The sequence below is a fragment of the Linepithema humile genome, chromosome 1 (assembly GCF_040581485.1).
Source record: "Linepithema humile isolate Giens D197 chromosome 1, Lhum_UNIL_v1.0, whole genome shotgun sequence".
NCBI classification, from domain to species: Eukaryota; Metazoa; Arthropoda; class Insecta; order Hymenoptera; family Formicidae; genus Linepithema; species Linepithema humile.
Window position 1 is genome coordinate 38828092 of NC_090128.1, and position 16686 is coordinate 38844777.

Here is a 16686-nt window from a genome sequence, read left to right on the forward strand (position 1 = left end):
TCTCCAATAAACATTTGTCGAGCAAACATAACGACTTGACATTTACATTACAAAAGAAGTGAGAATTCCGAAACTAAATTTTCAAAAATTAGTGGTGATTACGTCATTTTTCGCTCTCGGTTGCATTTATCGTACAGTCAATTTTTCCGTGAAGATAAGTGAATTAATCTGCCGCGTCTATAGATTTCATCATTTCTTTCTCGCGTTTAAATTCATCGGCAAGCTCTTGTCGCGAAGTCATTATTAAAAAAAAAAAAAAAAAAAAATATGATACATCAACACAAAACACGTGTAGGATTTTCGAGAAATGTGAGCGTTCCACCTGAGTTTTTACTAGCGGAAAAAGAAGTTATGCATTGAAGCTGCGTAATCGTGAAGGAATTCTTCTGACTGACTCTTCTATGAGTCCGCTGACGGCAATACGTTTTTGACTCTGCGGGATATTTTTCAACTTTTTACCGGACACGCAAAGACTAACACGTTTATTATCGCGACAGTGATAGAAGGTGAAAAAAATGGCTTCCGGATACGACGATTGTTATGACAATTCCTGGCATTTAATACCGCCGGATTACGTCAGCAACGAGGAGGATTACAGGTAAAAAGTTCAATGGTGCAAAAAATGTGATTTATTGCAAGTATTTATACTTGAAAAAATAGCCATTTTTCAGTAACTGACTTATTTTTTTATAGATATTATTAAATAAAAACTCAGAATCGGACAAAAATGTTCAGTGCCAAATACAAAATTGTTTTAAGCCAAGTTAATTGTAAAATAATTATAAAATGTCACTTTTTTAAAGAAAAAATAAATTTTACAAAGAAAAATTTATAACTAAATTATAAATATTATCAAATTTAATATTATTATAACAAATAATCCCGCGTAAGGCATAATTATCGAAAGTGCAATTTATCGTACAGAGAAGATAAGCAGATTTCGTTATCGCAAATGCTGATTTAATCTGTTTTTCATTAAAAAAGAAAAGAAAAAGATTGATCGCGCCGTTAATCTTAAAATATGCTAAAAGAATTACCTGATCTTTGCGCTTTCACGCGGGCGATTAACATATCCGATTAAGCAGATAGCACCGGAAACCGGAAACGAGCGTTTAAGAGCAGTCACGCATATCGGTTAGGCGAATCCTTCGGCGTAGAGTGGTACGCCTTGTTACACACCGGGACATACACGAGAAGCGAAAGGGCCGTGCGGTATGCCGACACCTGTTGGTTTCCATCATAAATTTCGGATTAATCGTATTCGCTACAATACGATTCCGCTGTTTCCCCGTTCGTTCGCTGCACCTGCAAGATCACAAGTCGTCGAATCAGAACGGGCGATTATTTAATGTATTACACCTCGCTGATTCTTATTCTTATTTTTCTTAATCTTTATTTAAATCTTTAAATCTTACAATTTATCTTTTATTAATCTTAATTCTTAATTTCTATGTGTACGTAACGCGTCGTAAATATTTTACTTTCTTTCAAGTGATTACATTTGATCATAAGTCATGCGAAATTAAGAAACAAAAAATATCATTTTTAATACGTTAAATATACAAACCAAGTGTTTGAAGAAAAGTTATACATAAATATATAATAATTTCTGTACGATATTAACTAATAATTAGATTTGATGTAATTAATGGTTTTATTGCATTAGTGATTTAATTCATTTTTTTAAACTTAGCCCAATTAATTAAATAGAATAATTAGTCTTAAAAAAAGTTTAATAAAAATTAATTAAAAAGTTTATAGTGTTTAATATCTTTTTTCCATTTTTTGAACAAAAAAAACAAATTAGACTGTTGTGCTGTAGTTTCCAATTTCTAATAACCTCATGTTCTTCAAACCATAAATATATCCCTTCACTTATTGCTTTCACCAACTTCCTTCAATTTACACACCCAATATCATGAACGAGAAAAATACAAAGTTCTCAAATGTGCATCATTCGGGGTAAATATTAAAAAAGCAGATTTTCCACCGTTTATACCTATGTGAACCGTTAGCAAGGATTTAGCCGTGAAAAAGCCGCTTGAAATAGCATCTTGAACCGTTCGTGAAGAATAGCTGGTGGTCTCTAACGAGCTGTGTCGAGTCTGAGTCACGTTTGAAAACCATATATGGTTTTCGAAAGTGACCCGAAGAGAGGTAGAGGGCTGTTTTACAGAAAAGGGCTGTTTTACAGAAGAGGACTATCCTCTTCTCTTGACAGGCTCCTTGAATTAGGACACTAAAAAGTTTGTCAGCCCACCCGTCGCCCGACCTGCCTTGCGCCGCGTGTTACGTTCATTCATACCTCACGGGGCCCGCTGACCCTTTTGTGCCGACTTCATGAATGAACGTGAGGCTCCTTTCTTCCTTCAAATCCTTCGCCAAATTCCGTCGACTTTTTTTCAGGTGGTTTCGATGAGAGAGTTATTTTCTGCAGCACTCTCTTTCTCCCTTTGAAAGAGTACAACTTTGACGTCGATAATGCCAATTTAATTTATTAGTAGAATTTCATAGTTTAGTAGAAAAATTATTTTAAAAAATTGTAAAACATACGAACATTAAAAAAATATAAAACACGAGAAAAATCTATAATGTGAGAATGCAATTTAAAAAAATGGATTTTTACATCATTATTACTACATTTTCGAAGATTATCCTATTTAAACATACGTGTATAAAATCAAATTTGCCAATTCCATGTAAAATATCATATTTTAATATAGAAAAACAAATTTCTTTGTAAGATTTATGAGTATGTTACGGACAATATTCCCCTTAAATCTGAAAACAATATTACAAAATATTTTGAAACTTAATGAGAGACGAATTCTGATATGTTTATTTGTCGTTAGAAAATTACATTGTGTCAATTTTCTTCGCCATTCTAAAGTGAAGCACAAGTATTAATAACTGTCTAAACACTAAATAAGATTTCACAAAAGAAGAACTCTTATTCAGCCACTATTTAACATGAAAAATGGACATCGATCATCATATTTCTTTACGGACAAACTTAACAAGTCATCTAGAGCTTGTTGCACGCACGTAAAATGAGTCTCTAATGATCTCTAATTAGCTTTAGATCGACAGATGCAGAAGAATGTAAGATTTAATCTTTGAGAGACTCGACTAATCTTTCTCGAAATTTACCAAGTTTTAATCGATTCATATACTTGAGTTTTTTTGCTTATCTTCTTTTGTAAAACGGAATTTTTTTAAAATATGCACCGGCACGTACTATAATAATAAATATGGCTTACTGACAAGGTCTCTTGTTTTTTTTTTTGGCTGGTGGTAGGTATTTATATTGTGTAAATGACAGAATATATCCGGGTCATTTATAGATAGTCTCATTCATTGTAATGCATTTCCGGCGCGTTTCTAAATTTCAGGTAGATTTCTGTGAGGTCTCTAAGGTGTCAAGTGGTAGTCTAGAAGTGGTAGTACTAGAAAAACGAATAATTCAGAAGATTTTCGACACAACTTTTCGACTATACCTGTAAATTTTTCTAGTGATTATTTCTGGAAATTCCGGATTGTAAAGAATATCATCTGACGAGCTAACTGTAACGTTGTAAAAAATATCGTTTTATTTTTTATGTAATACACAATTGCTTTTAAAAATTATAATTTGTTATTATAATTACACTCTACTTTTTTAAAATAAATAATATTAAAATATTGTATACATAGAGATAAAAATTAAATGATTAAGACTGGAAATAAATATGTACCAAGTATTTTTTATAATGATGAATATTAATCAGATCAGATATTTGAGTAAAGTTTTCTATTTAACTAAGAATCAGAATCACTCAAAATCTTTCCGACAACTATAAGATATTATTAATTACATTAATCACATTCGCAAACTTTATTTGCGCAATATGTAGCGCAAATTTACTTTAACTCTATTTCTAAAAAAATTCGTGAAGTAGTTTTGAATGTTCTGGTAATCTCGACTTCGCCGAGTTGTTAATTCAAATATTGAATTTGAGGTATGATTATCGTAGTATTTAACGTACCAGCAAAGCGCCAAAGAAGGCTTTTCCCGTTAATTCGACCGTTTTGCTACTCTGCTGAATTTACTTTTCAGATTTCCGCAACCTTACATTCTTCTCAGAATCATTATAGTTTTTAAGAAAATACAAACCGTTAAATTTGTGAGTTACTTAGAAATAGAAAGAGAGCACAACCAAGAAAAGAAAAGAATTGCGAAAGTAACTTCTAACCTAATAGCGTAATTATGGGAATAGCAACAGTAAAATGGGCAGCTCTCTACCTATTTTATATGGTTCCCTACCTATTGTGCAAACATTTTATCCCGCAGTCAGCAATCCTTGAAAATGCAATCTATTTTACGGTGGACACATTTTGACTTTAAAGAAAAATGCTTGTCATCAAAGCGGCGGTATAACGGTATAACGGTATAACTCAGCCTCCATCGGTATCTTTGTCTTTTTGAGTAAAATTATTCTAATTTTACTTTTAGAGTTTGAAAGAAGTGTACATTAATCATAAACTTAAGATTCCAACTAATATAATAATTTATATTCTTCTGCTTCAGAATTAAAATTTATGTTACAAATAGCTAGAAAATTAACATCATCCAGCATTTTCAAATCTCGAGTTAAATGCTCGTCGCATCGCTCGCGGTAAAATCGCAAGTCTCCGCGCGAGCGCCGAGTAACGTTATTAAACCAGAAAGCTTAGGAAGACACCACTCGATCATTGGAGGGTTGCAATAATTCGCGGCACGATCCCCTCAACTGGTTCCATGGCGGCGCAGAGAGCGAGCGAGCGACGGCTGCACGGCGAAGCAACGGCTGGGAGGGCAGTAAAACAATGAGACGCAGACAAATTGGGTTGCGTGCTTGAAACAAGTTGGCACAGCTATCGCCAAACAGTCGTGGGAGCACGGCAAATGTTGCTCGATTGCCGGAGAGAGCTCGAGACTCCTCCATTTTTTCCCGCCGATGCTCGGAACTTCCGGGACGAGGCGCGAGGGGAGGAAAGACCGAGGAAAAACGAGGAACGTCTCGTGGTGGGTCGCCTTCTCGTGTTGAACACGATTCTAACCGAGTTAGATGCACCCCGGCGGAGAACTCTAATGCACTGTATCGTCTGAATCCTTAACTGCCTTTACAAATGATCGTATAACGATATTGCGATATTATAATAGTATGAATTTTGTCGAATACACGCAAAGATCGATTACGTGATATAGTAGTGCGCTGCATAAAAACAGCTCTCAATAATTGAAAATGACAATGTCTTTTTAAAGCATTTCGAATATTTTGTTACAAATAAATTACTAACGTAATACTATATCTTCTATTTTAATAAATTTATTGCATGTTAAGATCTTTTCATTTGTAGAACAATTTTTGAAAAATAATTATCAGTGTGTTAGAAGAATTCAGATATAAAGCGAGTAAACGTGGACCATTAGAAAATAATGTGTCTTCTTCGTTTCCGGTGGACGTTAGGTTTTATTTCCAGAGATAAATTGGAAGGTCAAGACGGCCATGAGAAAATGAGGAAAGTCAAGTCCCACCCTCTTCCGCACTTTTTGACTTTCTGTGTGGAGGAGCCGCGCGATTGTACGAGGACCGGTTTGAATAAACCGGAAACTCGCTCCATCGTCGCTCCTGACCCTTACCTGTTCCTCGGTTTTGATGTTCTGAATCACGCTTTTCGAAACCCCATTTTCCACCGTGCTACCGTCGGTACGCGTGTGTATTTATTGTGAGTGCCCGCATTCAGGTGCGCATCTCTCCTCGCGATTGGACACAACCTGCGACTCCATTCAACATCAACCAATGAGCCCGACAAATCATCAATTTCTAAGCATCGAGTTGATTTGGAGATGAAAGGTGTGGTCTCTCGTTTAAAATGGAACACCTAAATATTTCCTGAAATTTAACGATACGGAAAAATGCTCAAGACAAATTAGAGACGTCGGAGAAGATTGTAAAAGGTTGTTTTTTACACCATTTTGTTTCAATCGTTACATCTCTCTTGTGTCGTTCTTATAAAATTATGAAGAATAATGCACGCCTTACATATTGGAAAAAGTTTTGCAAAGTATTCTGTGATACGGAATATTTTCTTAATACTCTCAGCAATCAATAGCGTTGTGCGATCGTAACGTGTAATATGGCTTCGGCATTGCCGCGATAATGCTTTATCTGCGATCGAAACGTCGCGGAAAAAGGTCACGAAGCGAATTCAATCAGATCGCATTGGAGTCCACGGAATTATTTTCACGCGCGCAGCTCCGACGAATGATGATACGCGTTGTGCCGGACGATAATCGCGAAACGACGGCCGTTATCTGGGTATTACCCCAACGTAACAAATGCGTGTCCGCAAATAATAAGTGGGTGATGTAAAAAAGAAATCAGGTCAGCCTTGTCGTCGTTGCGCGCCGACGTGCCTTTTTTTTCTCTCGCGCGCAAATATCGCGATTATCGAAGGAAAAAAGAGCCGCGATCGCGTCACGGAATGCGCGTTGCAATAAATGTCACGCTGTAAAATTAGCCGTCACACTCCTCGCCTGAATTACACCGACAATCTAGATTTATTTAACTGTCGCAAAAAATGGATTCTTTTTCCCTCTTTCGCTCATTTCTTCCATTTTACACCTTCTGAGTTTTTATCTCGGCGAACAAATTTAAAGGATCAAGTTCGCCATCTTCTGTCGCATTATTAAACCGATAAATACACAAAAGTTGCGAATGCAGAGAATAATTTATTCGTGGAAAAAGATTTGAAATTCTTTTAATATGTAACTTTCGATGTTCGCAAGCAATTGCGCTTGGAAAGGCAACTTATGGAACTTTACATCGTCGCAGGATGTATTAAATTAAAAAACCATATGCGCGATATAAAAAGAATACTATACATTTGTGACGATTCATTTACCACATATTTCTCCTATCACATTGTCCGTTCAATTATGCTCAAATTTGCGCCCTCCATTTTTCACTCGTACAAACTAAAAGAGGACAGTCGAGTCGGCTGATCATACACATCTCATTCGCGTTTGTGTAACACTCGCCCGTAAGTCGCGACCCCCGCTTCTAACCCAGTTTTGCGTAACAATAGGCAGCGATCCGAGTGCCACGGGGGCAGAAGGAAGGAAGAAAAGAGGGCGGGGGCAGGAGGGAGGAGGGAGAGGGGGAGCGAGTGAAAAATCGAAATGACACAGTAAAAGCACCGCTAATGCTCTTTCACATTAACACTCGACGTAAAGTATGCTCTTGGTGTAAAAAGCCCCCTGATCGATGAAGCCCGGCGATTGGCTCGCTCGCTGAGCTGGATTGAAATCAACCCCCGGGCCGCCGGGCGAGGGTTGCTCGACACGCGACCGTCCCATTGGTCGGCCGACGGCACCACCCCTTGGTAACTTGCCCCGGTAACATTACCAGTCGCGCGAAGTCTCGCAAGCGAGGGATATCCTTCGTAAGATCGCAAAGGAGTGGCGAGGAGGTTTTATTGGATTGCGATGAAGTAAAATTCGTTTCTATATAATTTCGATTTTTACACATGCGAGTTGATTAAGCAAAATGTTAAGTCGGACGATAAAAATGCAGACTTCGAAAGGTCGTATTAGTTTGCGAACGTTTTGTTGAAAACACATTTCGGATTGTATTAAACAAAAAATTGCGAAAGATTAAGCTAGCAGCAAAATTAGAATTTTTCTTAATATATAAGGCATTTTTTAAATCATATTGATACATTTTATCAAATATTTGCAAGCAAATCACAAGCAAAGATACCATTATCTTATGAGATATTCACATTTCTCGCTTTTCATTTAATCGCCGAAAACAAAACGCTTTCTAAATTTGACAAACTATTAATTTCACCGAAATAAATTATTTGCGGACGAAAGAATTTCTATCAGGTTTATTATCAAGAATGTGTTATTTTTCAAAAAAAGAAAGCAAAATTTTTAAAGACGATAATAAGTGTTCCTATTCTGAACTTCTCTCACGGGAAACTGTGCGTAAGTTACCGCTGGATGTCGATGGCAGGGTGGGATAGCGACAAAGAGAGCGAGCTCGGGGGGATGAACGCAAAATCCCCGCCCCCACATAGAACCCGCCCTGCGCTTCGAGGGTGCTTGACGAGCGAAACTGCACGGCGGTAGAGAACACTAGTCGTCAAGTGCTCGTCGAGGACACTCAAAAACTATAAGGAGCCAGCTCTTTCTCTCGCAGCTCCGAAAAAGAATAGGTTTCGTTTGTGTTTCGAGTACCTTGTATGAGATCCGAGGCCTTTGTTCGACTCACCGGGAGATAACTGTGCTAATGGCTGACGGTCAAGAGTGCCCCGAGAAAACGAAACGAAAATCAGTGAATTAGATTACTCGGATTGCACGGATTGAAATCAAAATTCTCGAGTGGGACTTTTACAACGAGATTTGTGAACTGTTGCCGCTAGAGAGATTAAAATTATTAATGCTAAAATGAAGAATTACGATAGTGTTTGTGACAAAAGCAGCGAAAAGTGAGCAGATAAGAAGTGTATCGAGAATTTTATGGGCAGTGGCAATCACAAAAAATCGACGAGAAGAGAGAAGCTTCGAGAGAAGGCAGTAATTTAAATTATTCAATCAAGAAAAACATAAGTAAATGTAACATATTCTAAATACGTACATCTGAACAACCACATAAAGAAAGACTGTCTAATTGATCTAAAAATCATCAAAGTGCATATTAATATAAATAATTACCATAAAAATGAACAAATTATAAACTACAAATCTGTACGCGGAAGTAAAAAAAATAAAAATTCCATCAACTTTCAGTGTTGTAAGCAAATAAGGGAAAAAATGAAATAAAGAAAAATTCAAGAAGAACAGATTCTAAATTATTGGAAGAGGATTTGTATAAAATTTTTATTTAAAAGATATTATTAAAATCAAGAATAAAATACAAATTACAAGTGTAAAATCAAACGTATGATGAAAAAGATATGAAGTTAAAAGAGACTTTTTATACCGGGAAATGAGCCGTCGGCGAAGAATGTGTACGTATTGATGCCAATAGAAGTGAATAATTCTCTCGCCACACCTTTGTCAAAATGGACAAGAATAAGATTCTACCCTGGCCATTGCTACCGTATCCGGCCAGTCTTTTGAATCATTGGTACAGTCAACTCGCCCTAAACACTAGGTAAATAAAATAAATGCGATGCGGAAGTATCATAGAAATATAATTTTAGATATAAGAATTCTAAAAACGTATGCAACTTTAGATAGAAAAAAGTAAAACAGTTTAAGAAATTACTGCATTCTTCTTTAGCAGAATAAATATTATCAATTTATCTAAAAAAAACTTGAAATAAATAAAAGTTCAACATATTGAGCTCTTTTTCGAAAAATTACAAAACAATGAATAACAAATATGCAAAATAATTAGTATAAATTTTACTGGTTTAATTATTAATTTGAAGAAACAAGTTGCACAAATAATAAACATAAGTGTGTCTAACAGATAAATCAAAAAGTTTGTACTAATCTTTGCTGATATTTTGACACGATTGATATCGGAGATTTTGACGAGTCTGGGATTCTTACACGTGGTTTCATTAAGATATATCATGCGATATCGCCGAGTATCCGGTCGACTATCGATATTATTCTTGATATCCACAGAAATACCCATTGCTTGTCGATTAAACGTTGCACGCAATACCGAAAAATTCTCACTGAATATTTTGCGTTTATATAGCATGTTTTAAACAAATACTTTAAAAATATAAAATCATATAAATTATTTATATATAGTGTAAAAAATTCTCAGAAATATATTATTTAATCTAAATATATTTAATCAGTAAAACTGCAAATATATTTTAATTGTTTTGTCGCGATATTGAAATGACGAAAGCTACGTTTTTGCTATCTCCGACGGCTTTCACATCATTGAGATAACATAATAAAATTTACATAATAAACGCCGCAATTACGAGAGATTGAAATCGCGAGCGATTTCAACGCTGGCACTTCTGAATAATTATCGCTTTTTGCGACGAAGTCGATCAATAATGATTTCTTTATTATTTTAACCCAAGTTTTACGTGATTAGATCAAAATTTTGTGGATCCGATAAAATAAAGAATAAATCAATGAGAAAATAAATGGTTTTTCCTCTTCAAAAATTTATTTCATCTCGTACGTTTTCGAGCGGCCGCCTGTGAAGTAGCTGTAAAAGCCTATTGAAAAATACTCGCACTTTGGGTTGGGAGCGTTAGAAAAATTTAAACCAAACGTGTCACTATAATGGTTTGTACGGCTTAAAGAACGGATCCGAAGTTCGTTTCAGGTTTGCAGACAGGTTGCTTGTGACTAAACGCGCACAGGTATTGAAGACGTGTCTCTAATCGGGTCTTAAAGGAACCGGTGGCTTCTTGACGATCATCATGAAGCTTTCGGTTTCGAAAATTGGATTGTTCCCTCAAAAACCAACCTTTGTGACCGACTTTTCGACTCGCATAATCCGCCAGACGTAGTTATGTTCATCTGAAACCTTATCGACGACTCGTCATTTATTACAACAAAAATATGCATATCTGTTTGAGATAGCGTGAAAACTCCAAGTAAAAAAACTATTCTAAAATCAAGCAGTAAAAGAAATAATAAATAATTCCACCACATTCTTGCCCTGCGAATAATCATTTCGCTAAGATATTATTTGACGGAACTTTCTCGAAGCCAGCAAAATTCGATCGAATAGTCTTGTAAATTGGTTATCAACTATAAAGATCAAAGGTAAGTTAGAAAATCGCACATGTAATAATAACATGAGAAAATCAACAAAACTCACGATGAACTGTGTACGCGCGTACTGTCGACATACCGCGATTAATTACAGCGTGCCATACACAATTGTACGTCACGAAAGTTTTAAAATTTTGGGAGTTAAAGCTTCGAGAAAATTTTGTCTAACATACATAAGATTATCATCCGCCGAAGAATGTCTTTTTCCTCTCTTAAGTACTCGCGAGTTGCCGATATGTTTACGCATAATTTGTTTACGAGAGAATTATTCTGCGATTTTCGACAGATGTGCAACTTTTTATGCATATCTCCTAATCTGAAATTTACATCAATGTAAGTATTTATTCATCGTAATTAATTGACAGAAATTAATTGTGTACTTTGTTAAAGTTGCCTAAACTCTTTTATCTCGTTTCCGAATTTGCCGTCGAAAGTAATCGCCTCGCGCTTGAACAATATCAATTAATTGCAATAACAGTATTATTATCGCAAGCTTCCGATACCAGAAGCATATCGGTATCTTCAGAATTGTTGTATCGTTTCAAGAGATCAATAAAAACTGACGGAGATATCAATAACTGGTATCACAAGTGTCTTACTGTGATCAATAGAGAGAAGCAGACAAATATAGAGTCAAATAGAATATGATTGTTTCACACGCAATGTTATCTTTTACAAAGTATTTATTAGTATTTTTCAATACTTTGTTACAGGTTGCTGGAGAGTATGAAAATGCCAGCTAGAACGTCCGGTTTCGCCATCAGCGATATTTTAGAGCTAAACGATGTCAAGCCGTCGCAGGAGGAAACCAACGTGCAAGGTAAAAAAGCCATAAAGTTTTATTGATTGAATATAACAAATATGTAATACATTTGGTTATTAATCGTTCCACTAACTCGTTGCAATCAACGAATAGCAAGATTATAAAATAATACAATCTCATTTCAAAGATTTACATTATCCGATTTTAATTTTTAGAGCATATTTTTCATAATAAAAAAATATAGATATAACTTGCAAAAATTATTTTTAATTAAAAATTTTGGATCTTTTGTATCCGCTGCTATGAATCAATTGTATCGGAACAATAGTTAATTAAGTTTATTCGAAATTTGTGTTCCAGGTGCCACGACGGTTCTGCCGGCGGTCAATGACATGCCATCGGCTTATCAGCAATTTCTTGAGCACACGACCGCCATGCTCCAACCGGCTATGCACGCTAATCTGAATAGGGGTACGCTGCCACCCCCTCCGCCCGGATTATTAGGTTGGCCGGCTGGACCGACGCTGCCGACACCGTTACCTCAACCGAACTTGGAGGAAGTGAATGGTAGGTGTAGTTAAACGCGATTATTACATTGAATTGTTTAAAGATCAGAAGCATACCGAAGAGAGATTTAGCGATCTTTTAACTTTTTCATCATTTTCTACTTGACAATGTTAACGGGCGACAATTGAATATCTGAAATCGCCGATAACTGCACACACATCGCGCGAGCCGCCCGAATTCAGAATGACAAGACTACTTGCTTCGGCCGCCGCACTTTCCATTCCGTTCGCGGCGCAATTCTCGCCCCCTTTTTCTTCACGCCGGTGCTCGCAGAAAGGGCGCGCACCCATGTTTTTGCGGGGGAAGGGCACGGTGTAAGCCCTTATTTATTTAGCACCCTACAATTGGTCCGCGAGGGTTAAGCAGGATCTAATGGTCCTGTAAAAGGTCCTTGCGGAACCCGCTCGGCGATTGGTCCGCGAAGGAGGACAGATGTGCCGGGGACAGATGCGAGTGCGGGGTCCTCGATAAATCGGAATCGTCACGCCCAAAAAATTCGCCGGCGACCTATCCCGCTCGCTTCTCGCTATTCCCGCTTCCTTTATCCACTCCGCCGCGGTCACGGTTTGCACGAGCGAGAAATCCCGTCGAACCGTTGAGAACACGCATTGCGCGCGAATAATTGCGGTCCTGTAGCAGGTAAGGGGAAGCAGAGGCGCGATTGAGTGGATCTCTTTTGTATCGGGCGTTTACGTTGTTCAGTGGATAGCGCATAGAATTCTCTCTGAAGCAGATTTGTAAAAGTTTCGCAAAAGTTTGCGCGGATTACACTCTGAATAGATTTAAAAATTCCGCGTCTTCAAATATAACAGTAATGAATCAAAATAATTAGAGTTACAGTGATTGTTAGGATGCTAAGTAAAATATAAAAGATTGCTTTTATTAATTTTGTTCTTATGTAAGAAAGAAAAGATTAAATTAAGAATTCATTTCTTGCGAAATTTCTTCACAGACGGATGCGAGTTAAAATAATGATGATTGTATATTGTACATTGCATATTGTGTCGAAAAAGGTTTATTTCCGAAAAACAAAGCGCCCGCAATTTGTGTTGCGAAAATACGAGACCATTCCTTTCCCCGCTGTAACTTTCTTCGGAGACACTCGCCGATGAGTGTCTAATTGAAATCACAGTACGACTGCGAGTACGGTCTAATCTCCCATGAAAATGATATGGTTGATCCCATGGGGTCCGGCAGGGATATCAAATAGGTTTTATATTGGTTCACACCCTCCCCAAGCGGGTTTCAGGGGTCGTTCACAAAAGCATATTGTACCACGCGCGCGGCGAGAAGCCAGTATCCCGACGTTGTACATTAAATTAGCCGGTATCTTGGCCGGGTCGTGCCATTTACCACTTTGCTATCGTACGAATGAAGCTATTGCGCATAATTACCGTCAGAAAGTGACATTTATTTCACCATCGCTTTATACCTTGAATTCACTATATTTCGTGCTGTTAAATCGCGAACAATTGAATCGCACAAACAATGAATTGCAATTATAATAATAATTTGTGCATTTAATCGCTTCTATTTCGCCATATTTAATTGAATAAAGCAATTCTCATTGTTTAGCATCGTAAACAAATTCAATGATCTGAGAGTAAAATAGATTAATACCGATTTAGAAATTCGTTGATCTCGCTTCCACATAAAGTTTCATTGAACGTAGAATTTAACCGTCTAATTTCTGTCGGTAATGACTGGAAGTAGTAAAAAATTAATGCACGCATATACGCATCTGCCTGCAATCAACGCTAAGAGTAATCGATAGCGCCGGCTGAGTCGAAATGCAGCTGCAGTTCGTTATCATCAATTAAGTAATTGAGTCGGTCGATTACGAAACATTAAACTTCCATCAAGTCATCTAACTTACTTGGCAGATAATCTAAACTACACTAAGAAGAGTGTGTTCCTCACAATTTACATAAACATCATACTTGAAAAAGTGTACAACAAAACTTCTTGATTGAAACAAAATTGATGAATAAAAGAAGCACTTGAATCAATGTTTGACACTCGAAGACATAATTCCTCTTCGAGTAACGCCTCGAGGACTGATATCAGCGCAAAGGATACGATAAAGATAATCAATAATTTAATAGTGGCTCTTTTATTATCCAATAATTTAAAGAATTAATTGAAGCTACAAGAGCCAGAGCCAGTTTAGAATCCTTAGTCCAATGATTTAAAAATTTATGTATTTCTCTATTTCTTCCAATAATAGTTGATAATTATAAAATCATATGTCTCTAGATCTTAAGCGTCGATGCAATACTGTAGTGCTTGTTAATAATGTCATTTTTGTAAAATAAGTGTCAATGTGTGTCACTGTCTCTTTGGATATGTAAAAGTCGTTATGATAAAATTGTCGCTTTTTTATAACACTGTACTGGTCATTGAAATAGAACTGGAGAGACCTGGAAGTCTGTATAATTATAATTATCAACTATTATTGGTAGAAATAGAGAAATACATAAATTTTTAAATCATTGGACTAAGAATTCCAAACAGAAAAGAATGACGTGGATCACCAAGAAATAGCGTATGTAAACAATTTCGATAAAAAAACACGAATTGCGGAATTTACGGAAAATACATAGATGCGATTATAATTAGACATAATTAATTAAATTGTAATTGAACACACTGAAGATAGCAACAACCCGAATGGCCGTTTGTGGAGTTATAAACAATAAACGTAAACAATAAAGTTGTAAAATAAAAAACGGAGCGAGGTTAACTGGCTCTGGCTCTTGTAGCTTCAACAAATTCTTCAAATTATTCGATAAAGATAAAGATAAGATAAAGATATTTCATATTTCTTTGCAAGTGTGACGATGAAATAAAACGTCGTAATAATAACACACCTTTCTTCATTTTTTTTTTTTAGTTCTCCCACAACCAGATTCGACGAGTCCGGCGATCTCGGACATGTCGTTCCCGTCGCAACAGGAGAACAGCCACGAGTCGTCGAAGGACGAGGAGTCGCAGGACTACGAGGACGAGCAGCAGACCGGCAACGAGACGGCGCAGCCACACGAGACCGAGCACAAGAAGCGCAAGCGACGCGTGCTGTTCTCCAAGGCGCAGACGTACGAGCTGGAGCGACGCTTCCGCCAGCAGCGTTACCTGAGCGCGCCCGAGCGCGAGCATCTCGCGTCCATCATCCACCTCACGCCGACCCAAGTGAAGATCTGGTTCCAGAATCATAGATACAAGACGAAGAGAGCGGCGAGCGAGCGCGTCGAGGCCAGCGGCAGCGGCTGCTCGCCCCGCCGAGTCGCCGTGCCGGTGCTGGTGAGAGACGGTAAGCCCTGCCAGTCTAAATTGATGGAACCCGCGTACCCCGGAACCGCCCAGATCTCCATGACGCCGTACATGCAGAAATATTGGTGGTAATCTGATCGAGCTAATTAGAAGGGAGCTATCGTGATTAGAAACCATCAAGATAAGAGAAGGTGAAACGTAAAGATCAAGATGGAAGGAATGGATTGTTTCTTGCAGCAGTGTTTGGTCAAAGTGTTATGAAGATTCGTGACGTGTTAACAATTATGGCTTTCAATATTGTCGTTTTTAATCTCTCAATTCATTTCAAATGACGAAGAGTTAAGCAAGATGAGAAGTTGAATGACGAAGTATTAATGGCTGACACGCTGGTTGAAGAATTTTTTGAGTTTTTTCAACTAATACGTTCACGGACTGCTAGTGAATAATTGGTGCATATCTAAATAGACTTCTGACGCAATGTTCGCACGATGAAATTGTGGACGTCCCGCAATGACGAGGTAAAGAATTATTTTCGACTGGCTGACGACGCGTTTAATTGTCGCATGTATTTCGGGCGTCGCGAAGCAGAACACTTTGAATAAAGCACGACGTTTTTTTCTAGCAAAATGCGCGCGCCCAAAGATTCTAATTTATTAAAAAAAAAAAAAAAAAAAAAATCGTTCAAAATAATCAGTAACTTTTTAAAAAATATATCACCGTCGCAGAAAATGTTTTGCAACAGCAGTAGAAACTTGTTTAAGTTGACGTAAATTTTTGAGAATACTTTGCGATGACAAATGCGCGAAAATTTTAGCAGTCGAAATGGTAATTCTGAAATTTAATGAATTTTCGAAATGTAGATGATTATGGACGATGATACGAAATCGCTTCACGCTAAGACTTGCGTTCTGCAACTTTTAACGATAGTGCTATCGTTGTGTATTGTTACGCAGCTATTGTATTGTATATTATATATATATATATATATATATATATATATATATATATATATATATATATATATATATATATATATCATATATCGTATAATTATTATACATTATACATGTGCGTAACAATACGGAACGACAGTATACGTCGTTAAACGGTCACAGAATGGCATACTGAAAGAATGTGTGAATGAATGAGTTTATCAATAATGTGCAAATATTTTTGAAATAATGACACAGTCGATTTTAAATGTTTTCGAGAACGAATATAACGATATATTACATAAAACACTTTAATATGCACAGACATTTACTTTAAAAACGTTGATATTGAAAATTCGAGA

General features: G+C 36.9%; 1 protein-coding gene and 1 long non-coding RNA gene across 4 annotated transcripts in view; one reads left to right on the forward strand and one right to left on the reverse strand.

Annotated features, from left to right (window-relative positions):
* Window positions 1-157: 157 nt before the first annotated feature.
* LOC136998128 (uncharacterized) overlaps window positions 158-16686 on the reverse strand; it is a 55757-nt gene continuing 39228 nt past the window's right edge. The window contains exon 2 of the long non-coding RNA XR_010888746.1: window positions 158-1305. This is a non-coding gene — a long non-coding RNA (uncharacterized lncRNA). The remainder of the gene's footprint in view (window positions 1306-16686) is intronic.
* On the forward strand, window positions 467-16069 carry LOC105667320 (homeobox protein Nkx-2.8-like). 3 transcript variants are annotated; one of them, XM_012359044.2, is made up of 4 exons: window positions 467-598; window positions 11506-11612; window positions 11916-12122; window positions 15016-16069. In XM_012359044.2, the coding sequence occupies exons 1-4, from the start codon at window positions 516-518 to the stop codon at window positions 15522-15524; spliced, it is 906 nt and encodes a 301-aa protein (XP_012214467.1). In that variant the 5' UTR covers window positions 467-515; the 3' UTR covers window positions 15525-16069. The 3 variants fall into 3 exon arrangements, with proteins under 3 accessions (XP_012214467.1, XP_012214465.1, XP_067206389.1); XM_012359042.2 differs by lacking the exon at window positions 467-598 and adding an exon at window positions 5863-9185; XM_067350288.1 differs by lacking the exon at window positions 467-598 and adding an exon at window positions 9864-10783.